Raw genomic sequence first — 25,473 nt, 5'->3', positions numbered from 1 at the left:
TGACTACAAATATTCATACATACAATACACATAAATACATTTGAATAATATATATTAAGATGGCTGTGAGTCTAGCCAACAACACATTCTGACATTTCAGCTCTAATTCATTCATGAAATGGCCCAATTTAATACAATATCCTCGATATTCAATATTTATTACCAACACCTGTCTTGCCTTGAACTACTAAAGTTTATTAGTCTGTCGTGACACCAATAAATATATTTGTTTCTGCATTCCATGATCACAAGTTTGTTGTCTGTTTGACTTACAATCAAATATTACAAAACACCAATTATGCCAGTGTGCACTTCCTGATCTAATTAGCTGGTGAATGCTTATGGATGATATGATGATGATATGCACCCGTAAGGTGAGAAGTTATTCAGCGCAGGTTCCCACATATACCTGTAGTAATGCACCTGATGCTCCAGGCCTTGCTTTATGTATCTGTCACTATCAATCACTACAACCGTGTGTGTGTGTGTGTGTGTGTGTGTGTGTGTGTGTGTGTGTGTGTGTGTGTGTGTGTGTGTGTGTGTGTGTGTGTGTGTGTGTGTGTGTGTGTGTGTGTGTGTGTGTGTGTGTGTGGTGTGTGTGTGTGTGTCCGCCCTCTGATGATGAATACCTGACATATCAAGCTGTTCTGGTCATGTCTGATTCATACAGGCAGCTGTGTCTCAAATAGCACAGATCCATATGTTACTGACTGGGTTTGAACCAGACTTTGCCACACCCTTCACACACAACAGGCACATGACACATAGTTCCCCCTTAACAGCTCCTTTATTCAGGTCTCCAACATTATTCAAAGCAAAACAAATAAGTGCTAAAAGATTAAAATCACACAATTCTCAAACACAAGATAAAGACAGATTCCTTAAATAGAAGACCGTAGTATTCTGTATACCAACTTGTATCATCATTACTCAAAACATGATCAGATTGGTAAAGTGCTTCTCCAAAAGAGGCCTTGTCAAGACAATGATATTCAGAGCAGTTAGTTGGCTAAAGGACACACAGATCATGGGACCAAGCTAATCAGAAAGTGCTTCTCTGAAGTTTAAGTCTTCGACTGTGAAGCTGTACTGGGCTGGCCTGGTTACGCATCCACCATAGTTGCTGGAGCCTTGTTGGAAAGGACAATATGAAAAGAAAATATGATGGCCAGCACAGTACTGTTCGGGTCGGCCCTATAGTGTGACGCAGGTACTGGGTTCTCCAATTGTGATCTTGGAGAGCTGCTGGGTGTGCAGGCTTTTGTTCCAGACCTGCATTAACAGCACAGTTCACCCAGTAGCTCTCCAGGACGGGCGTTGGAGACCCCTGACAGTCTCCATGGTGAAGTGTGTGACAGTCCTGCCTAAGTCTAGAGCAGGGGTGGGCAAACCTTAATTGCTCGAGGGCCACATCGGGATTTTGAAATTCAACAATTGGGGGACCAATTGTTTGTTAAAATCAATTTGGGGGCCTCCTGCATTGCAGTGCTTGAGGCATCACTACAGACCCGGGTTTGATCCCAGGCTGTGTCACAGCTGGCCGTGACTGGGAGACCCATGAGGCGGTGTACAATTGACCCAGCGTTGTCCGGGTTAGGAGAGGGTTTGGCAGGCCGAGATTTCCTTGTCCCATTGTGCTCTAACAACTCCTGTGGCGGGCCGGGCGCATGACACAGTCGCCAGGTGTATGGTGTTTCCTCTGACACATTGGTGCAGCTGGCTTCCGGGTTAAGCGGGCATTGTGTCAAGAAGCAGTGCGGCTTGGCTGGGTCGTGTTTCGGATGACGCATGGCTCTCGACCTTCACCTCTCCCGAGTCCGTACGGGAGTTGCAGCAATGGGACAGGACTGTAACTACCAATTGGATACCATGAAATTGGGGAGAAAAGGGGGTATGTCTCACGGGCTGGATTGAAGTGTCCGGCGGGTCACTACTTTACCCCCCCCCCCCCAGCTATGTCCAAAATGGCACCCTATTCCTTTCATAGCAGGGCTCCAAAAGAATTCCACTATAGAGGGAACAGGGAGCCATTTCAGACTGGCACTAGTAGTGAGATAGAATCGTGATCAGGCCTGCCAGGTGAACCATCTACAGAGCAGTACCCTGCAATTATATCTGCGACCCTTTGCATGCAACAAATAAACTCTGATTTGATTTGATAAATGTTCACATTCATTGTTACATTTTAGACAACCCGCCGGTAAAGGTCTCCAAGCCCCCAAAAATACCAAGCAAACACACAACAGGGGCGACATCTTCTGTCCTCTTTGCCAGCTCTCATACAGCTTCCACTTGCCAGCTCTCATTCAGCTTCCTGAACAACACTACTAGCCAGGTGGTCCGGTCTGTTGCTGCTTTAGCCAACTCATCTCGGAGTTCCTTAATTGTTACCCCAAATGTGTATGGCTTGACAATGATAGAAGAGTTGGCTACATTCATTATGGAACCAGGCTAAAAGAGTTGGCTACAGCACAATCAACATGGGACCAGGCTAAATCAAGAAACCAACAACAAACAAAGGTACCATTTCAAATAGAGGAGCCATTTTGTCCAAAATAACCTAGGAAATAATAATCATGAGCTGTGCCTATACACATTGTTTACGATAGATCCATATAAATTGCGCTGCCTTCTCATAGACAACATAGAATGAGGTTCTGAGCTACAATACAGTACATCCCAGTACTAGTATTAGAAGAAATAGGCCTACATTGTTTCAGGTGCGGTTTAGTGGACAGAAAATGTCACCCCTTTAAACAGATTACAAATGTGATCATTAGAAGACACAGAGATACTACTGATTGGTCTCACACTCTAACGTGGTACTGAAGGTTCATAACCCCACACAACTATCTCACAGTTGTACAGCTATATCAGTTCAAGGCCTAAAGATTGAGACAAATCTGTGTTTGAGTGTATGCGTGTGTGTGTGTGTGTGTGCGTTGTGGGAAACTCTGCTGCTGGTCCTGGTTCTTTTCCAGTGGAATCTCAGATGATCTAGGATGAATTAGTCAGCAAATTGCTGAGAACTGCAACCAGAAAAGGACATGCTGGATTAACACCGGACAATCACAACACCGGACAAACACAACACCAGACAAACACAACACCACACCGCAGAATAGTGTTTTATTAGTTTGATTTATTAAGACATTACGTACTACGTACCCTGGGGATCGGACCGGGTCTCAGCCTTCTCCTTAGGGCCACTCACTACATCCCCTGATGGAGAGACAGGGAATTAATTTATCTCTCTCTCTCTCTAGTGGTAAATGTAGCTACATTAATAGACTGTACATTATGTAGTTAATGGTATCTCACCTCCACTGTTCTTGAAACAGAGCTTCTTCTTCTGATAGGCAAAGTATCCGGTGGCAGCTCCAACGATCGCCACGCCGATAGCACACAGAATGCTCACAACCGAGCCAGAGCTAGCCCCTATAGAGACAACAGTACACTGGTTATAACGGTGCCTTTAATGCAGCTTGTTGCGTGGTTCTATTAGGTGCTTCTGTACAGTATTTTCACAGCAGATTTATTTCATATCAGGTAGTGCAGTGTGATGCTGTTACATTCAGACAAACAGTATGTTGCATCCAGACACTGTAGGGCTCTGCTTGTGTCCAGAGCAGTGGCGTTCCTTGTGAAATGTGGCGAGGTTGTATGTGTGTGCATTATAATGCGTGTCTAAAACGCCAGAGAGTATTAATCCAATAATTACAGTCAGTACACTACCCTCCACACAACTGTCAGCAGGTACAACTACTAACTCTGTCAACACATCCAGTTCTTAACGCTGTCACTGCGTCAATCGAACTCTTCCCACATACAGTAAGACAATACGACGGAGCGGAATGCCATCACAACAGAGTCACTACACACAAGAAATAACAACCATAGTTTACAGTTTTTATCAATTGCTAAAACACTAAAACCCATTGGCTGAACAAAGTTCTCAGTTGCCTGGACTCATTTAGCTAATTATGCATTCTGTTGTCAATACCTTAAACCATTTCACATGATAAAACACAATTTGCAGATCTCAGTTAGACTTTTCAGCAAAACTCTAAACACATTCTCATTCTCAAAACACATTCTGCACTCTAATGCATATGTCATCCATACTGGTAAACACAAGTGGCAACAATCAAATACAAATAGAGAACATATGTCATTGATTGAACACAACCACTCAAAATTGATTTAACCTGTTTCAAATGATGCGACACAACCAATATAAGAGCGAGCAAACAGGTTGTTGAAGGTGGGAAGGAAAAAGTCTGAGAATGGATACTGTAGTACAGTGCATTGTAGGCTGTATACTGTACAATGGATGAATTGTATGGCCCTGAACATTGTGCTTTCCATTTATTAACAGTACTGACTGCTCAATAGATTTTGACTGGTTGCAGGTTCATATCAACAAAGAACAAGAATTACAGTATCACAGAGACAAAGGACAAGTTTGTGAGATGCAGGGTACAGTACTATAAAAATAGGGGTACAAGGAGGAGGAAGAACAAAATTGCACAGAGCAAAGCAGAGAAGTAATTTCTGATCAATTTTGAGCTACTATGATAGAACATGTTTTCGTTCATCAAAAGACAATGACGGAAAAATATTAATATTTTTTTAAATTAAAAATGTACTTCTCCCTGAGAATTGTATGTTCTGAACAATGTGTTTTCTATTTTTCGGTGTATTGTTTACTGACTGGTTGAGAGTGTATATCATTTTGATTACTTTGTTTATGATTTGAGAGCAGTGTTTGATTTTGAACACAGGTAAAACTGTTTTGAGGCGAATGTTTCATTTTGCAAGAGGAGTCAGAGGTTATGTAAATAGTGCTTGAAGATGAGGTTTTGTGTTTAATGTTTTCAGGAAATGGAGCAAGAGTTCAGAAATAGTGTTTTAGCAATTGAGAAAAACTGTAAATGAATGGAACCCCCCGCACACTTCACTTGCTAACTATCACTTAAGCGCCAAATTCAAATAAATTACTATAAAAATCAAACTTTCATTAAATCACACATGCAAGATAGTAAATTAAAACTACATTTGTTGTGAATCCAGCCAATATGTCAGATTTCAAAAAGGCTTTTCAGTGAAAGCAAACGATGCTATTATCTGAGGATCGCACCTCCGTAAACAAAAAGAGAAAAGCATATTTCAACCCTGCAGGCGACACAAAACGCAGAAATAAAAATATAATTCATGCCTTACCTTTGACGAGCTTCTTTTGTTGGCACTCCAATATGTCCCATCAACATCACAAATGTTCATTTAATTCCGTCAATATATATCCAAAATGTCCATTTATTTGGCGCGTTTGATCCAGAAAAACACCGGTTCCAATTTGCGAAACGTGACTAAGTTACCTGTAAACTTTGCCAAAACATTTCAAACTACTTTTGTAATATAACTTTAGGTATTTTCAAGGTAAATAATTGATACAATTGAAGACGGGATGATCTGTCTTCAATACAGGAGGAAAACAAACCGTAGCTAGCTTTCTGGTCACGCGCCTCTACACTTCAAGTGACCCTAGTTCAAGATGGCCTTATTTCTTCATTACACAAAGGAAAAACCTCAACCAATTTCTAAAGACTGGTGACATCCAGTGGAAGCGGTAGGAACTGGAAGAAGGTCCCTTAGAAATCTGGATTCCCAATGAAAAACCATTGAAAAGAGAGTGACCTCAAAAAAAAATCTGAATGGTTTGTCCTCTGGGTTTCGCCTGCTAAATATGTTCTGTTATACTCACAGACATGATTCAAACAGTTATTCAAACAGTTATTATCAAACAGTATTAATGATATGCATGTCTTATCTTCTGGGGATGAGTAGCAGGCAGTTGAATTTGGGCAAGCATTTCATCCGGACTTGAAAATACTGCCCCCTGTCACCAAGAAGTTGAAACCTTTATTTAACCAGGAAGCGCTCATTGAGATTCAAAATCTATTTTTCAAGAGCGTCCTGGCCAAGATAGGCAGCACCAAGTCGTTACAAAAATTATTACAGACAAACAACATGAAAACCTACAAGTACATAATCTAGTAAAAACCATAGAATTCACAAGAGTATAACAAAATCAAAAACAGCAAATTAAAAACATTGACAGGTCAGGGAATCAGTCTCAAGATCATTCATCAGTGATTTAAAAACACCAATCGGGACAAGTTCTTCCAGTTCAAAAGTATTTTCTAAGGTGTTCCAAGACGATGGCGCAGAACACATAAAAGCCCTTGTACCAAATTCAGTTGGGACATTTGGAACAGTTAGCAGGATAAAATCCAGCGAACGAAGAGAGTACCCACCACATTTCTGAACAATAAAATGCCCAAATAAAAAGGTAGTAAACCCAAAATGGTTTTGTAAATAAAAGTATACCAGTGCCTGAGCCTACAAGTGACTAGAGAAGGCCAGCCAACCCTGGTATACAAAGTGCAGTGGTGCGTAAGGGTTTTGCAGTTTAAAATAAATCTCAAAGTGCCATGGTAAAGAGTGTCAATTGATCTCAAACACTGAGCGGAAGCATTCATATATAAAATATCCCCATTGTCTAGTAAAGGCATAAATGTAGCTGATACTAGCCTCCTTCTGGCTTCAAAAGAAAAACAGGCCTTATTCCTAAAATTAAAATCCCAATTTCAGCTTCAATTTTTTTGTAAGTTGTTGAATATGCAATTCTAAAGAGAGGCCGTCATCAATTAAAATTCCAAGATATTTATATGAGGTTACAACCTCAATCTCCTTGCCCTGACAGGTAGTAATAGGTAAAAGGTTCAGAGGTCTATTTCTTGCTTTAGAAAACACCATTAGTTTAGTTTTGTCAGTATTGAGAAATAAGCTTCAATTGACACAAGGTATGTTGAACAGTATAAAAAGCAGTTTGCTAGTTCTGGAAAGCTTTTGTAAGAGACGAGTTACAACAGTAAATAACAGTTTCGTCAGCATAAAAATGAAGTTGCGCATTCTGGACAATTTTCTGGACAAAATAGTGAATAAGAGAGGACCAAGTACAGAGCCTTGGGGCACACCATTAAAGACAGACAATTTAACAGACATAAGCCCATCAAATTGAGTGCACTGAGTTCTATTAGACAGATAGTTAGCAAACCATGCAACTGCATGCTCTGAAAGGCCTACACTCGACAATCTCTGCCTTAGTATAGCATGATCGTCCTGTATCAAAAGCCTTAGAGAGATCAATAAAAAGTGAGACACAGTGCTGTTTTTTGTCAAGGGCTTCAGTGATATAATTTAAAACCTTCATGGCTGCTGTAATTGTGTTATGCTTCTTCCTGAAGCCCGATTGGTACTTTGATAAAATAGACTCTTTTAGCTGTTCACTCACAAGGGTTTCAAGTATTTTCACCAGGGGTGACAGCTTTGAGATTGGCCTATAATTATTTAAAAGAGTTGGATCTCCCCCTTTTAAAAGTGGTAGGACAAATGCTGATTTCCAGATTTTCGGAATTTCATTACACAGTAATAAACTGCACGGTGACAGTTATGTTTGAGAGGAACGTTCGCAGGTGGGCGGTTTAGGCAGGTACTATAGAAACTACACATCCCCCCATGCACACTGTCTGCACGTGCTCAGTAGTGTCTGAGAGAACCCTCTGAGACAAGAAGGGACAGGTAAAACACTTAGCCCCCATCACTGATCCCCGCTATCACAGTATGGAAACTAAAAGATATTCCACAGTATGGAAACTAAAAACCATTCCACTGTATGGAAACTAAAAACCATTCCACAGTATGGAAACTAAAAACCATTCCACAGTATGGAAACTAAAAACCATTCCACAGTATGGAAACTAAAAACCATTCCACTGTATGGAAACTAAAAACCATTCCACAGTATGGAAACTAAAAACCATTCCACAGTATGGAAACTAAAAACCATTCCACAGTATGGAAACTAAAAACCATTCCACAGTATGGAAACTAAAAACCATTCCACAGTATGGAAACTAAAAACCATTCCACTGTATGGAAACTAAAAACCATTCCACAGTATGGAAACTAAAAACCATTCCACAGTATGGAAACTAAAAACCATTCCACAGTATGGAAACTAAAAACCATTCCACAGTATGGAAACTAAAAACCATTCCACAGTATGGAAACTAAAAACCATTCCACAGTATGGAAACTAAAAACCATTCCACAGTATGGAAACTAAAAACCATTCCACAGTATGGAAACTAAAAACCATTCCACAGTATGGAAACTAAAAACCATTCCACAGTATGGACACAGAGAAAAAAGACAGAGAGGGAGGGAGAAGGACTTACCTTGAGCTTCCACTGTGCCTGTTCAGAAGAGAATAGAAAGAAACACACAATTATTAACATAACGCACACACAAATAAAACACACACACACTAACACATCCACAATAATTCACATATTATGAACTGGGTGGTTTGAGCCCTGAATGCTGATTGGCTGACAGCTGTGGTATAAATTACAAAACGTAAATTTTTTCTGCTCTAATTATGTTGGTAATTAGTTTATAATAGCAATAAGGCACAAGGGGGTGTGGTATATGGCCAATATACCACAGCTAAGGTCTGTATCCAGGCACTCCGCGTTGCGTTGTGCATAAGAACAGCCCATAACCGTGGTATATTGGCCACATACCACACCCCCTCGTGCCTTACCTTTTAACTGACTTGCCTAGTAAAGGTTAATATATATATATATATATATATATATATATATATATATCATTAAGGGAAGCAAGGCTCTTGCGTTCTGCTTCTGTGGTATGGTCTGGAAGGAGTGTCTGTAATGTAGTTGATGCTCTGAGGCTAGTATAGAGTTTCTGCTCTAACCGGTTCGGAGAGGACCAGATCTACAGCAAACACACAAACTTAACTAACATTTATATTTGCATATGGATAGTAGTGACTATGAGCCATTAATGACTGGAGCAAGTGACTCATTCATTACTGTATATTAGTCACTTTATTGGTCATATGAGTCCTGAGTCCTGAGCTTTTAATATATTTTAATAGACTCCATATGTAGCTGCACATCAGAGTGTATTCAACAGGACACAGCATAATGATGTAGGAATGTTCACATTGAGTAGATCAAGTTCAAGTTTCAATTAACAGACATGTGTCTGGTTCCATACTGTGCTTTAGCCAGCTCTTCTAGCCTGCCTGGTTCTATATTGTGCTTTAGCCAGCTCTTCTAGCCTGCCTGGTTCTATATTGTGCTTTAGCCAGCTCTTCTAGCCTGCCTGGTTCTATATTGTGCTTTAGCCAGCTCTTCGAGCCTGCCTGGTTCTATATTGTGCTTTAGCCAGCTCTTCTAGCTTGCCTGGTTCCATACTGTGCTTTAGCCAGCTCTTCTAGCCTGCCTGGTTCTATATTGTGCTTTAGCCATCTCTTCTAGCTTGCCTGGTTCTATATTGTGCTTTAGCCATCTCTTCTAGCCTGCCTGGTTCTATATTGTGCATTAACTAGCTCTTTTAGCCTGGCTGGTTGCATACTGTATGTGTTGTAGCTAACTCTTCTTGCCTGCCTGGTTCCATACTGTGCTTTAGCTAGCTCTTTTAGCCTGGCTATTTGCATATTGTATGTGTCATAGCTAACTATTCTAGCCTGGCTGGTTGCATATTGTATGTGTTGTAGCCACCACCACCAGTATAAGATACTAACCAACTGAGCCCCCTCGGCGGCTCTTCCCTCCCATGGGTGTCTCCTTTGTGGGCTCGCTCTCCTCTTGTGCTTCAGGCTCAGCTTCTGTAAAGGAAGGGGGGAGGAGAGGTGAGACAGGAAGAAGAACAGAGACTCTTGTCCTTCAGTTGTTTTAACTCTCTCTCTCTCTCTCTCTCACTCTCTCTTTCTCTCTCTCTCTCTCTCTCTCACGGCGAGGCATGGCTTAACGTGCTGTAGGGTACAGCCGTAGGGCACTTCCGTTACTATTATGTGAAATGTTCTTCCTTTACTCATAATCCGTCAACGGCAATATTCATTTTTTTTATAATTCTAATTAAACATTTTGGATATGCTTGGTTAGTCTTTTAAAAAATGTGTTGATTCTATTGAAATTTTTTTTCAAACAATAGAAACCAAAACATACACATACAAAAAACAACACACAGACAAACACAAACATCAACAACATCACCCCTGCCCAGACCCACCTGTTCTCACCCCCATCTCCAGGGGCTGCACTACTCTCCGCCTCGTCCTCAAATTCCACCATTTTGTTCCTCTCTGTCTCTCACGCTCTTTCAATATTCAGATAATGAAGCATATGATTGTTCGATTGTCTTAATGAGGGAGAATTGGTTGATTTCCACTTTTTAGTATATGTTTTTTCAAGACAATTGACAAAAAGAGCATCAGCCAACCCATCGTGAAAGGTTGTTAGATCGAATCCCCGGGCTGACAAGGTAAAAATCTGTCGTTCTGCCCCTGAACAGGCAGTAGACCCACTGTTCCCAGGCCGTCATTGTAAATAAGAATTTGTTCTTAACTGACTTGCCTAGTTAAATAAAAAATAAATATGTGACCCGTTTCAGAGCTTTTTGAATTGTTTTATTTTTTATCAAAGTGCTTTTTTGTCAGAAACGCCTTCTGGATCATGTGAACTTTCATGTGCCTTAATAACAAACTTGCATGTGTGATGACCCTCCCACTCTGTCTGCCGAATTCTTTCTCTTTGCTCTTGTTTTCCTTAATAGGATGTCGGTGGGCGGAGCCGGGAGGGTCGTCAGTGAAATGGGACACACCTGGGCTCGGGTGTGTCCCAGGATAAATGCACCTTTCCCCGTTCATTGAGGAGACAATCTCCATGCAGACAGACAGATTTTGGTTGTGGCATTTTTGTGGTTATTTGGTTTCATTGCGTTGGCACCTTTCAAACCCCCATAATTATCACATGTATACATGCGACCACTCACTTACACTACTGACTAAACACACACCATTGTTAATTGTATTTACTTTACTTCAGTTAATACATTTATTTTGTTCTTTATCTCCACGTTGTCTCCCTTTTTGTTACGGGCTTCGAGCCAGTTCGTGACTCATGCCATCTGTAAATACGAATAAAATTGTTAAATTTACAAGCCTTCCCACTAGCCATGATTGGCTGAGATAATGAGTGGGCTGGACCTGCCGAGTTCGGAGTTTGGATTGGTCTGCCATATAGAGGGCTTCTGTCTATTTGAGCTGGTCAGTTGAGTTGGTTAAAAAAAAAAACGTATCGTGTAGTGGAGCTGCATAAGTGTTGCTTTCCACTTTCTGGAGGATTGAGTTTTAAAATTAGTGGAATTAGAATATGATAGCTAAAGATGGTGAAAACACCTGTCTCAGGATTACATCTTCAAACTAAGGGCAACCGTGGCATGGCATCTGTGACAGGGAGACACCTCCATCATGCATGATGTATATGGGTAAGAGTCTGGCTAGCTACATTTTCAGATATTACACGTTTCAATTTTTTTTAAAGGGGTTTTCATTTTGGGCTAACGTGTACTGTTAACTAGCTAACTTTAGCTGGCTGGCTTCCTAACTAATGTTACGTGTATGACCTTATTATTTGTATCCCAGAGCCGTATGCTTTGCTAGTTAGAGCCTAATGTTATCTAGCTAACATTGAACATGGTTGGTTAGCTCCTAGCAGAGTAGTAACAACATGATTTGGCATTATGTTCATTGATGTTTAACTAAGTAAAGTTAGGTGGCTGGCTTGTTATCGTTACATGTGTGTGATCTTACACATTGTTTACCTAGCTAGGTTCATTGTTTACCTAGCTAGTCTTAAGCTAAAGGGTACAACACCCGTTGAATATGGCCAGTGTCAGCAAAGCATGAGTGAGAGGCTGGCTGGCTGAATGACTGACTGGCTGGTTAGGCTGTTTTCATGTTATCCAGTACCGTTTTGTTTGAACAATAGTAGGGTTTTCTCTTCAGCTGGTTTCCGGCAAGATGAAAGGACATTTAGGCAAGCCAAAAATAATCAATTTTTCTATATACCTAGACCGTTCCAAGGGCAGGCAAAGGCTGGAAGTAGTTACGTGACGTGTCTAAGACTAGCAAATTAGATTGAGATTAACTTATCTCGCTAGCCAGCCAGCTAACGTCAGCTAACTTGCAAAAAATCTAACAAACTGTGAAGAAAGTATAATACGACAGCTTTACTAGCTTTACTGTCAGTGTTAGCAGGCCGGTTAACAAATTAGGAAGGCAGAATAAGTATAATGCAAATAATTTGTTGTAACAGTCAATTATGTTAATAACGATATGTGAGGCTGCTGAAAACTCGTGTCAGTAGTTTGCTTAGGATGACGCTAAAGCTAGGCTAATTGCATTGGATTAAGGCGAGTACCCTACTCTGGAGCATGGTCACACCTCGCGGGTGTATCTATTCTGATTGTTGACAGAACCCGGCTGTGGCAGTCATTATGGTAAAGAACAACATCCAGAACTGAAGAGAACAGGTGGAATGTCCACTGAGGATGAGAACATAGAGCACTGCCCTGGAATGGATGTCAGTACAGATAGGACTGCTGCAATAATGGCCAAGCTAAACACAGAGGACTACAGTAGCACTACAGACTGCACAGACTAGTGGTATCTGTGACTCCAATGTTGTAGGCCTAGCTGTAACTGCAGCAGTGGGAGGTGAGCTGGATTACCTAACATTAATAAATGCCACCTCACGAAAGTCTGATAACAGAGCTTCTGAAACACAGTAACTGTTTTTTTCTACTAGTTCTATAGTAAACCATCTTTACTGTCTCATCAGAAATCTGCAGTCTTATAAATGCAGAGGGGAATACTGCTATTTTTGGTATTGACAGTACCACAGTAAGTAAACCATCCTTACCTGGTTCAACAGCTTCAGACAGATCTAGTTCACCTGCAATGGAAACAGACACACAGAAACAGCCATAAACACAGATAAATATAAGCAGCACATGCAGGTTGATTGATGACTGTCTGAGATGCAGAGTTGTTTGTTCAGCATACCGGGGAAAACGCGTTGAAAACAGAGCAGGTACTACCTGAGCTATATATTTACATTTTTCCATTTCAAGTGTTTTGGGTTTTGGGCCTAATGAACACCACTCAGATGTCAATGTCTAACTGTAAATGTGTGCAGGTGAGAGGTGATGGTTAATAGATCAGGGGTTTAGAGGTAGGAGGGGTGTGAATGTGTTGAAGTGTTTTACCTCCGTCTTCTGGTGCAGGCGCCGCTTCCGACTCTGAGAAACAAACAGACCTTTATCAGATACCATGACTATACTGAGAGGACATCATTGGCAAATGTGATACTTATTACAGTAATACTATTTTAACCCGTCACTCTTATCACTCACAGACAACAGATCTAAACTGTGATTTAGGTCGGGATTTAATCTGATCGCCCCTTTCGGCTATGCACCTTCTAATGGGCAGCTGAACTCGAAAAACATCTTAACTGGTTGGAAACATCCTATATTTACACAAAGTGTAAATAGCATAATTCTGGTCATAAAGTCAGTATCTTCCAAAACCGAGATTTAAGAGATTTAGGGAATCTGTTACGTTCTGAGATACATTGGATATTTGAGGGTTGGGTTTTGATTTCAATGATGCCCACTAACACGGGGATGGTAACGCCTGGGGAGAATTGTCATGCACAGAGAAACAGCTGCGCTGATTGAACTCTTTCTAATAATAGCAGAACCTACAGACACCGAGACAGACCTGTCCATTATGCTGCGCCTCAGACTTGTTTACATAAGAAAACACGTTGCCATTGTTATGTTGAAAGGACACTTGGTCCCTAAGCCCTTTATCGAGTGGCCACTTGCTGATATGACAGTGATCACTCGAATCTGCACTCTGTTTTGGGCAAAATGAGAATTTAGACAGTGCACACTTGCATCCCAAATGCCAATTGTCATTATTCCAAAATTCAAAACCTATTTGCGAGCATCTTGTTTCCAATCACAACCTGTTCTGTAGCATGATTCCCTATGAAACACTGCCAACTAGATAGTAATAGATAGTGAGCAATTGTAAAACAAAACAGCACCGAAGCACACAGCTGATTTAGCTAACGTAGCCTGCTTGCTGAATGTGCCTGCTAGCTACTAGATAGCTTCATTGACAAAAATGGAACTTAGCTAGCTGTTGATTTTGGGCACTGTTAAACAGTGTGTAGCTTGTCCTTTATTAAGGATAGTTTAACAGCTTGCTGATGAAGTTGTAGACCTATTCTCAGAAATCAGTCCGTACTAACAGCATGTTTCTAAGCAATGGTGAGTTAGCAGCTGACTCGTTTTCATGCAAAAAAAAATGTACTTCAGAAATACTGCACAAAACACCTTAGCACAACGTAAAATTTCACGACTAAGACCTCCCCGACAGAAACATCAAAATGTATTACAGATTTATTGATTTACACTACATGACCAAAAGTACATGGAACCCTGCTCATCGAACATCTCATTCCAAAATCATGGGCATTAATATAGAGTTGGTCCCCATTTGCTGCTATAACAGTCTCCACTCTTCTGGGAAAGCTTTCCACTGGATATTACTGCAGGGGACTTGCTTCCATTCAGCCACAAGAGTGTTAGTGAGGTTGGGCACTGATGTTGGGCGATTAGGCCTGTCTCGCAGTCGGTGTTCCAATTCATCCCAAAGGTGATCGATGGGATTGAGATCAGGGCTCTGTGCAGGCCAGTTAAGTTCTTTCACACTGATCTCAACAAACCACTTCTGTATGGACCATTATTCCTCCTCCATCAAACTTTACAGTTGTCACTATGCATTCAGACAGGTAGCGTGCTCCTGGCATCCGCCAAACCCAGATTCATCCGTCGGACTGCCAGATGGTGAAGCGTGATTCATCACTCCAGAGAATGCATTTCCACTGCTCCAGAGTTCAATAGCGACAAGCTTTACACCACTCCAGATACACCTGTCAGCAACGGGTGTGACTGAAATAGCCGAATCTACTCATTTTAAGGGGTGTCCACATACTTTTGTATATATAGTGTATCTTCATTTAATAAACTATTTTGAGGGTGTGGTTGTGGCTATGTTGTTGCTGTGAGGATTCAAGAGGGACAAACAACAATAACTTCCAGGGTACGATATAGCGATCATAGCACACCCACACCCACATCGAACCACACCCCATTACGCAAATCACATTTTTAATCAGCAGCAGAAAATCTAGGAGCAAGCCCAGGCAAAAACTGTGAGTTCAGCCGCCCTTTAAAGGCTATGTTCCCATGTTCGACTGCATTGCAGCGTCTTCCGTGTATGCAGTCTCTGTGAACATGGGAATGTGGGGGCGGCTGAGCTCATTATGCCAGTTCAATCGTAAATGATCTTTAAATGTGAAGTGAGCCATGAAGTCGATCTTCCACGGTCTGGAGTGAATGTACTGTAGTTATAAGGGGTGTCTGACCTGCAGCTTCCTCTTCTACAGCAGGCTCCTCTGCTTCTGGTTCTGCAGCCTCCGCTTTGAAACACAACAATAACCATTAACAACTGTGTGTGTGTGTGTGTGTGTGTGTGTGTGTGTGTGTGTGTGTGTGTGCGTGTGTGCGTGTGCGTGTGGCTCACCTGGTTCTGTCTCAGCTTCAGGAGCCACCTCTACTTCCACCGCTGGTTCTTCTACTACTTCTGTGTCCTCTGTCGAAGCCTCTCCTTCTGCAGTTGCAGCCTCATCCTTTGTAGCCGGAGCCTCCTCTTCTGCAGCTGCAGCCTCTTGGTCTGTAGTCGGATCAACCTCAGAACTTGCAGCCTCTTGGTCTGTAGTCGGAGCAACCTCAGAACTTGCAGCCTCCTCTTCTGCAGCCTCCTCCTCTTCTGCAGCCTCCTCCTCTTCTGCAGCCTCCTCCACTTCTCCTGTCGTAGCCTCCTCAGCTGCTGGGGCCTCCTCTGTGGCTACTTCCTCTGCTTCTGCCTCGGGCTCTGCTGCTTCTTCTGCTTCCTTTGTTTCTGGCTCAGCAGCAGGGTCTTCTGGAGAGAGGAACATACTTTTCCTTTAGCAGGCAACAGGTATGGTGTCCCACATCACATTTTATAACATCATCAATAAATATTCAGACAGACGTTGACTTTCAGATGGCAGGACTACTCTAGTGTGTGTGTGTGTGTGTGTGTGTGTGTGTGTGTGTGTGTGTGTGTGTGTGTGTGTGTGTGTGTGTGTGTGTGTGTGTGTGTGTGTGTGTGTGTGTGTGTGCGTTGCAGTCATAGGGGGCAGTGATAACAGTTCATAGCTCACACCGAGAGAGAGGGTTATATAAATCCACATACCCAGTATGGAAGAAGATGGAGTATAGTGAAGGTGAGGGTTTTTGATTGTAACCTGGAGCAAGGGAAGTATTGCATAAAGGTACGAATTACCATTAAAAACGTAAAGAAAAGGACCTAGGGTTATGGTATGTTGGTTTTGACCAGGTTTCGGTTGACACTACGGTACCATTCCGGGTAACAGAGGATAGAGCTGGCGATAGTTCTGCAGCCATCCAAAATACCAGCAGTACCCCTGACGAAACGGACATTACCCGTGGAGTCGTATAGAGACAGGGACCAGTGCGGATAGTTCAGATGAAAGATCTGAAGGAAGTGATTGAGGTGGAAACTGGGGTTATGGGGATTCCAACCTATGGTTGGAATGGATTCAGTATACAGCCAGATCAGTAGCTAAAGAAGAATGTTAAGCCTGTGCCACAGCTAAACCTCAGTTGACAACCATCCCGTTTCCACTTGATGGAATTGATTCACCCAGGGGAACGGCCTGTATGGTAAAGCTGTTCATGAAGGCAGGGAAGCCAGACAATGACAGTTGCATTGATCTGTATTATCTGTATCCCCATGTGCCCATTACATCCAGACTTCCCCCTTTCACAGTTACAGGAGGGAATGACTATTGTATGGCTCGATACATCACACATGGGTGGGATGTAGGGGAAGTAAGAACATGCAATAGGACAGAGAACGTTACAACCGACAAGACAATGAGGGACCTGACTGGGTGGTTGAGTTCCGAGGACTTTAGTAAGATAAAAAGGCCTAGAGCGGATGTTTGATGGGGGTGTGGAGGTATGAAGCTGTGGCCTAACCTGCCTACAAATTGGACCGGTATTTGTGCACTAGTGCAGTTAGGCATGCCCTTCACCCTTATCCAACACAAAGACCAAGTGCCAAGTAGAAGAGAAAGAAGGAGTGCTCCTTCAGGGTCCTTTGACAATAGAGTTTACATCAATAGCATTGGGGTTCCAAGGGGGGTGCCTGATGAGTTCAAAGCTAGGAATCAGATATGGGCTGGATTGGAATCAAGCATCTTCTGGTGGTCAACCCTCAATAAAAATGTAGATTGGATAAATTATATCTACTATAACCAACAGCATTTCACCAACTATACTAGAGATGCGATAAAAGGGTTAGCAGATCAAACAGCTGCTACTAGTTTGATGGTATGGCAGAATAGAATAGCATTGGATATGTTACTGGCTGATAAGGGTGGGGTGTGTGGGATATTCGGATCAGAATGTTGTACTTTCATCCTCGATAACACAGCTCCAGACGGATCAGTGACCAAGGCCCTGGTTGGTTTAACCACATTAGCTCACAAATTAGCAGAGAACTCTGGGCTGGATAATTCTCTAACAAAGTGGTTTGACAGTATGTTTGGGAAATGGAAAAATGTCATAATCACTGTGTTGTGGGCAACTTTCACCTGTATGAGTGTTTTGGTTCTGTGTGGATGTTGTTTGGTCCCATGTGTGAGAGGTTTGATCACCAGGACTCTGGAGAGGTCAGTGACGCAACAGATGGTAAGATACGGACCGATTCCAAGCTCCGGCCAGTGGGATGACGAATACAAGCCTCCAGGCCTAGGAGAAGACTCCGTTTCTTTTAACTACGAGGAGCCAATGTTGGATGAGACTATTTTTAATGTTTAGACTGTTTTTTATGAAGATTGTAATAAAAATCCTAACAGGAAGAGTTATAATTGGATATATGCCTATAACAGTCACGGATGAATATTGAATGTACATGTACTGGTTTGGATAATTCTTGTATACCATTTATGTTTCCATCTAGTGTTTGATGTCTCAGTGTGTATTATTTAGTCATTAAGGGTGGATTGATAATGGAATTTATATGTTTAAATTAATGATTAGAATATTCCACCCTGAAACCATATAATTGTATGAAATTGATTAGAATCATAAAATTATTATTAATGATGTGTGAAGTTTTAGTGAGTAAAAGTATAATTAATGATGTGTGTAGTTTTAGTCAGAATTAGGGTAAAACAATATACTAGGAGGGAGGCTGTCTATTTAACACACATGGAATATAGGAGGGAGGCTGTCTATTTAAAACACATGGAATATAGGAGGGAGGCTGTCTATTTAACACACACATTAAATTCCATGTGTGTGTTAAATAGACAGCCTCCCTCCTATATTCCATGTGTGTGTTAGGTAGACAGCCTCCCTCCTATATTCCATGTGTGTGTTAGGTAGACAGCCTCCCTCCTATATTCCATGTGTGTGTTAGGTAGACAGCCTCCCTCCTATATTCCATGTGTGTGTTAGGTAGACAGCCTCCCTCCTATATTCCATGTGTGTGTTAGGTAGACAGCCTCCCTCCTATATTCCATGTGTGTGTTAGGTAGACAGCCTCCCTCCTATATTCCATGTGTGTGTTAGGTAGACAGCCTCCCTCCTATATTCCATGTGTGTGTTAGGTAGACAGCCTCCCACCTATATTCCATGTGTGTGTTAGGTAGACAGCCTCCCTCCTATATTCCATGTGTGTGTTAGGTAGACAGCCTCCCACCTATATTCCATGTGTGTGTTAAATAGACAGCCTCCCTCCTATAGTCCATGTGTGTGTTAAATAGACAGCCTCCTTCCTATATTCTGTGTGTGTGTTAAATAGACAGCCTCCTTCCTATATTCTGTGTGTGTTAAATAGACAACTTAGGGAAGAGAAGAGAACAGAATGTGTGTGTTTGGAGGCTCCACAACATTACAGAGCGAGGGCTTTACCTATAGGAACTATGGGAGGCTGGCTGATATTGGCAGAGTTACACCCCCCCCCCCCTAACCCTAACCCTACCCCCCCCCCCCCCCCCCCCCCACACACACACACACATTCACACAAACACACAGAGTCAAGAGAATGAGAGAGAGAGCAGAGGGTCAAAGGTCAAAATTCCAGGTAGTCAAGGTCAGGGTGTTGACCCTCTCCTACACAGTGCTGTAATAAAAGCAGGGCAAACTACAACTCAAGGAGTTAAACTACATGGGCAGTTCTGACTCTGACATTCAGTAACAGACTGTAATATACTGTAACAGACTGTAATATACTGTAACTTGTCATTGTCATAGGAACCTAAAGAGAATACACAACATGGGCTCCATTTACACACGCAGCGCAGATTCAAGCAATCTCAGGCAGTTCACCTGTGACACAAGTCAGTATTCGACATCTATTCATGTCTGAGGACGTCGGGAGATGACTTGGAAACCGGCCAATAGGAGCAACAGTGAGCTCTATTACCTTCAAGTAGGTTTCAGTTTTGCATCTGCCTCCAAGGGTTGCATGTTCAAATTCAGCAAGAGAAAGTCATTTTTTATATTTTGGTTTTAAGCTTACCCAAAACCTTAACACTTAACCATTCAGAGTTAATGCCTAACCTTAAGAATTCATAGTTAATGCCTAAACTTAAGAATTCATAGTTAATGCCTAAACTTAAGAATTTTGAGTTAATGCCTAAACTTAAGAATTCTGAGTTAATGCCTAACCTTAAGAATTCAGAGTTAATGCCTAAACTTAAGAATTCTGAGTTAATGCCTAAACTTAAGAATTCTGAGTTAATGCCTAAACTTAAGAATTTTGAGTTAATACCTAACCTTAAGAATTCAGAGTTAATGCCTAACCTTAAGAATTCAGAGTTAATGCCTAAACTTAAGAATTCTGAGTTAATGCCTAACCTTAAGAATTTTGAGTTAATGCCTAACCTTAAGAATTCATAGTTAATGCCTAACCTTAAGAATTCAGAGTTAATGCCTAAACTTAAGAATTCAGAGTTAATGCCTAAACTTAAGAATTCAGAGTTAATGCCTAAACTTAACCTTAAACACTTTGTTTGGAACAACTTCAAAATTGGACATTTGAGAAACATGGATGAACGTCTAATTCTGACATGAGACTGTTAGAGCTTTTATGGAATCTATACTGTACAATAAGATGTGAGAGTTAATGAGTAATTGTGTGGGTAACCTTGCCAATGCGTGAGGTGATTGACAGGTAATGTTCAGGTGAGTTAGAACAGGGGTTTGGTCCGGCATGGGGCCCCCCCTGGATGCAGGTTTTTTTGTTGCCCTAGCACTACACGGCTGATTTATAATAAACAAAGCTTGATGATGAGTTGGTTATTTGAATCAGCTGTGTAGTCCTTGGGTAAAAACCAAAACGTGCCCCAGGACCAAGTTTGGGAAACCCTGAGTTGAAACAATGTATTGTCAGGCGTAGACCCCTGTTGTTGTTTCTCCCTGTAGAATAACACATTACTTTTGGCCAGACAGAGCACAATGGACAACAGGATAATGCACTGTGGGGAATAGCGTGCCGTTTCATATGTACCAGTTGTTTAGATTATCTGGAGGTTCACAGTAGAATCCAGGTGGTTCACAGAACTACTGATCTAGAAAATTCTACGGAACCACTGATCTAGAATAGTTACTGCTGCTCCTGTCTTTACATGAAGACATGTAGGAATGTAGGACATGTCTATGTAGGAATATCCATACCTGCGTTCTAAATAGAAGCCATTTTTGGCATGTAAAAACGGAAAGTTTTATAGTATGTGACATTTTAAAAATTTAGTATGCTTTAAATGCCAAGATGTCATACTAATTGCACCCTTTTATCTAGTAAAATTCGCTGCACAATATTCAGGAAGATAATAGTATTTTCAGATCCATGTGTGTTTGACAACAGCTGATAATCAGCTGATGATCAAAGAAGGGGATGGGATGTAGCAAAATGGCGGGAAACAACACATGTGTACTGACACATTCTCAGTACACTGTAAAAAATGATGTGTTGAATCTACTTTAAAAAGGCAACCATTTAGACACAATATTATTGAGTATATGTAATTTCCTATATTCAAATTTACACAATTAAAGTAAGTCCGGGGAAATAAAAATAATCCTAAAAATAATTTGGTTTAATAATATAAACATAGGCCTATAGGAGTTTTACTTAATCTCACGTTGATGAGTTACTTTTAGTGATCGTGTCTTAATGTTTAACATTTTTAAATGTATTTGTAAATTTGCTATTTACCAGCTTCAGCAGGCATTGTTGAGCGCGGGGCTCAAATGCACCTGCAGTAACTGGAGGTAGAACTGCGAGCATTGCAATGTGCTGCATTTGCCTCTGTCATTTGGAAATGGGCGGTCTCATCATTGAATGTAAATTTGCCTGTGAAATTGTGAAAATTATGATAATGCCCTTTTAGTGTAAGTGCTGTTTGACCGCCTGAAATGTTTGCCTTTTTTGGTGGGATGGATTTTGGCCTTCGATGGTGACATCACCATGGAGTAAATTTGTTAATAGACCGATAAGAAAGATAGTTCCAAACCTCTCTGCCAATAACAGTTTTCCTCTCCCCACTCAGACAACTCCCAGTCAGTCCAAGCAAAATGATTGCTTGAGAAATTGCTATTTTTTTCCATTTTAATTGAAAACAATCACAGTAAAGTACTTAATTGTTACCCAGAAATGATTTGATATCGAGATAAAATGGCTGCACTGAACCTTTAATGAACTGGCTTCAGATCCCAGCCAGAGTCTACCAAGGGGTGGGTGTGGCAGCCAAGAATAATATTAATAATCATGTAATGGGTGCTTATATTTGTACTATTTCACACATGTGTGTGTTAATAGCATGTGTGAATTGGAAATGTTTTTTTTTTTTTGCATATCTCAACTCTCCCTGACAACCCTCAGAGATTGAGGCCTCTCTCTGTGGAAAACAACACTTAACAACAACAACTATTATGTCACAACATTCACCAACATGACTAAAGCCAGGTGAGACTAATAACTCGTAAATCAACAGATTGTGACCAATACTGGTATTAGTTAATCATTCTTCAAGCCAGATGCCTGTGTCCCTGCTAGTTGTGGACTTGAGGCTGTTCAGAGGAAAACACAACGGCCTACTGGTGAGAGAGAGAGAAAAAAAAAGAGAGCGGGGGGAAGTGAGAGAAAGCGAGGGAAAGAGAGGAGACAGACACAGACAGTATAGGAGTAGAAAGAAAGAAAGAAAGAAAGAAAGAAAGAAAGAAAGAAAGAAAGAAAGAAAGAAAGAAAGAAAGAAAGAAAGAAAGAAAGAAAGAAAGAAAGAGCATGGACACAGCTAGACAGTACAAATTCACATGGTCCACACCCCACATAACATGTCCAGTAGGACACACCCTTAAGAGACTCAATCAAATGTATCTTATAAAGCCCTTTTTACATCAGCAGTTGTCACAAAATGTTTTATTAAACACATTTCTACCAGTGTCCACACGCTTATGAATAGACACATGCAGTAGGCCACAACCTATAGGACTATCTATATATACAGTAGAACACATCTACACACCAGCATCATTTCTTGGTAAATAACCTTTGACATAATATAATGATAAATCAGAGCGGGTTTATAAACATTTTTTTTTATTCTACATTTCAGCCTCAGGTACAGATAGACAGACAGGATGTCCTAGAAGTAGCAGGTGTGAAAGGATTGTACTTAAAGACAAAGTGAATTCCAAAACGTGATTTTCCTGTGTTTTATATACACTGAGTGTACAAAACCTTAGTAACACCTTCCTAATATTTGGTTGCACCCATTTTGCCATCAGAACAGCCTCAATTTTTCAGGGCATGGACTCTATAAGGTGTCGGAAGGGTTCGACAGGGATGCCAGCCCATGTTGACTCCAATGCTTCCCACAGTTGTGTCAAGTTGGCTGGATGTCCTTTGGGTGGTGGACCATTCTTGATACACACGGGAAACTGTTGTGCATGAAAAGCCCATCTACGTTGCAGTTCTTGACACACTCAAACCGGTGCGCCTTGCACATACTACCATACCACGTTCAAAGGCACTTAAATATTTTGTCTTGCCCATTCACCCTCTGACTGGCAAACATACACAATCCATGTCTCAATTGTCTCAAGGCTTAAAAGTCCTTCTTTAACGTGTCTCTGCCCCTTCATCTACACTATCTGAAGTGGATTTAACAAGTGACATCAATAAGGGATCATGGCTTTCACCTGTATTCACCTGGTCAGTCTATGTCATGGAATGAGCAGGTGTTCCTAATGTTTTGTACACTCAGTGTATATTTCCACACTATGAGGTTGGAATAATACTGTGAAATTGTGAACGTTATGATAACGCCCTTTTAGTGTAGGGGAGAGTAGGGTAATTTTGAGGAGGAAGGTAGCCTAGTGGTTAGAGTGTTGGGCCAGTAACCAAAAGGTTGCTAGATCAAATCCTCCCAGCTGAGAAGGTAAAAATCTGTCGTTCTGCCCCTGAACAAGGCAGTCAACCTACTGTTCCTAGGCCGTCATTGCAAATAAGAATATGTTCTTAACTGACTTGCCTAAAGGTTAAATAAAAAAGTTGAGCCCTCTTTTACATTCAGCGTCACTCCGTCAAGGGAAATATAGTATTCTTTCTAACAAAGATATCAACATATAATTAGAATTCAGTGGTCTAAAGTACTTAAGTAAAAAATACTTTAAAGTACTACATAAGTAGTGTTTTGGGGATATCTTTACTTTAATTTACTATTTATATTTTTGACAACTTTTACTTTAACTTCACTACATTCCCAAAGAAAATAATGTACTTTTTGCTCCATACATTTGACCTGACACCCAAAAGTACTCATTACATGGTGAATGCTTAGCAGGACAGGGAAATGGTCCAATTCACGCAAGATAACACATGGTCATCCCTACTGCCTCTGACCTGGCAGACTCACTAAACACAAATGCATAGTTTGTAAATGATATCTGATTGTTGGAGTGATCCCCTGGCTATCCGTATATTTTAAAGACATGAAATATATGGAATTTGAAATGATTTATACTTTTTATTTTGATACTTAGAGATAATGCTTTGCATTATGCCTGGGAAGAGAACACTTCAATTTGCTCAACTTGTCTTTGGCTCATCCATTGGCTCATTTTACCCCATGGCCATTGGCTCAACTTACCCCAAAGGCAAACATTTTGACTATATTAGACAACATTGCTACAAGGATGCATTTTCATGTTAGGTTTAGGACCTGATATTGAAGCTTATAGACCCCAACTGATTTATAGAACAATCTTTAAATGATCTACTTTGTTTTAGAAACAAGCATCATGAAACCTCCAACACAATAAATTAATTTGACTTGGTGAAAATCTTTTTTTGGAGCTAAATTGCTTGCCACTTTTTCCATATGGACCTCGTCTTAAATATTTTGTCAAATGATCAATTTTGTGTATGCTTTCCTAGAAACAAGGGTGGCTCAACTTACCCCACTCTCCCCTAAGAGCTTTTTTAAAAGATTGGCTGAAATTTTGGCCTGTTTTGGTGGGATGGCATTTTGGCCTGCCTGGTGACATCACCAGTTAATAGTTAATACGCATCTAATAAAGAGAGTTCCAAACCTCTGCCTATAACAGCTAGTTTTCAGTTTCCCCCTCCCCACTCAGACCACTCTCAGACAGTCCTAGCTAAATTCTTGCTTGAGAAATTGCTCATGGCTAAGAAACAATTTTTGAAATTTTTAATTGAAAACTATCACAGAAAGGTACTTAATTGTTACCCAGAAATGATTTGATATTGAGATAAAACGGCTGCATTGGGCCTTTAACCGACTTATCTCAAGTAGAAACAGAAACATAAAGCACCATAAAACTAGTTGTAAAAGTGCTTACCAAAGTACATTAGTGGATGTTAAAGTGCTTCCCAAAGTACATTAGTGGATGTTAAAGTGCTTACCTTGTGTCTTGGCTCCAATCACCAAACTGCCCAGCAGGAGAATCCACAGGTATGACATCATGGGAACAGAGTTCTGAATTACAAAACTGGAGTTTTAAACTTTTCTATTGAATAGGGAGAATAAAATAATAAAAGTAGTAATGATGAAGGTGATGATGTTTCTGGTAATGTTAACTAGCTATGTGTATGATGTGGTATGATGTGCGATGGCTATATTCTCATGTTGCCTTCTCCTCTGCTGCAGCTCCAATCTTCTCATGTATTCTTTTGTCTGTACATGGACCCAACTTTAGGGGGTGTGTCTTTGTCTGGGGTGTGGCTGGGACAGAGTAACTGATAGTTAAGTGGCAGGGTCGGGGAGTAACCGATTACATAGAATCAAATCAAATCAAATTGTATTTGTCACATGA

The 25,473-nt window shown here is 41.0% G+C and overlaps 1 protein-coding gene across 2 annotated transcripts; it reads right to left on the bottom strand.

The window, feature by feature from the left end:
- Positions 1-768: 768 nt before the first annotated feature.
- LOC110501723 (uncharacterized) lies at positions 769-25,389 on the bottom strand. Of its 2 annotated transcripts, none has more exons than XM_021579470.3 (10): positions 25,064-25,389; positions 15,599-15,997; positions 15,441-15,494; positions 13,207-13,239; positions 12,861-12,893; positions 9,680-9,763; positions 8,304-8,321; positions 3,322-3,438; positions 3,162-3,222; positions 769-3,029 (listed from the first exon to the last, which is right to left on the bottom strand). In XM_021579470.3, exons 1-10 carry the CDS (start codon positions 25,122-25,124, stop codon positions 3,008-3,010), a joined length of 882 nt encoding a protein of 293 aa, XP_021435145.2. In that variant the 5' UTR covers positions 25,125-25,389; the 3' UTR covers positions 769-3,007. The 2 variants fall into 2 exon arrangements, with proteins under 2 accessions (XP_021435145.2, XP_021435144.2); XM_021579469.3 differs by having other exon boundaries at positions 3,169-3,222.
- Between the last annotated feature and the right edge of the window lie 84 nt (positions 25,390-25,473).

This window comes from Oncorhynchus mykiss, chromosome 22, assembly GCF_057628025.1.
Source record: "Oncorhynchus mykiss isolate SJ-2025 chromosome 22, ASM5762802v1, whole genome shotgun sequence".
Taxonomy (NCBI): Eukaryota; Metazoa; Chordata; class Actinopteri; order Salmoniformes; family Salmonidae; genus Oncorhynchus; species Oncorhynchus mykiss.
Note: the sequence above shows the minus strand (reverse complement) of the source record. Positions and strands in the feature narration are given on the sequence as shown.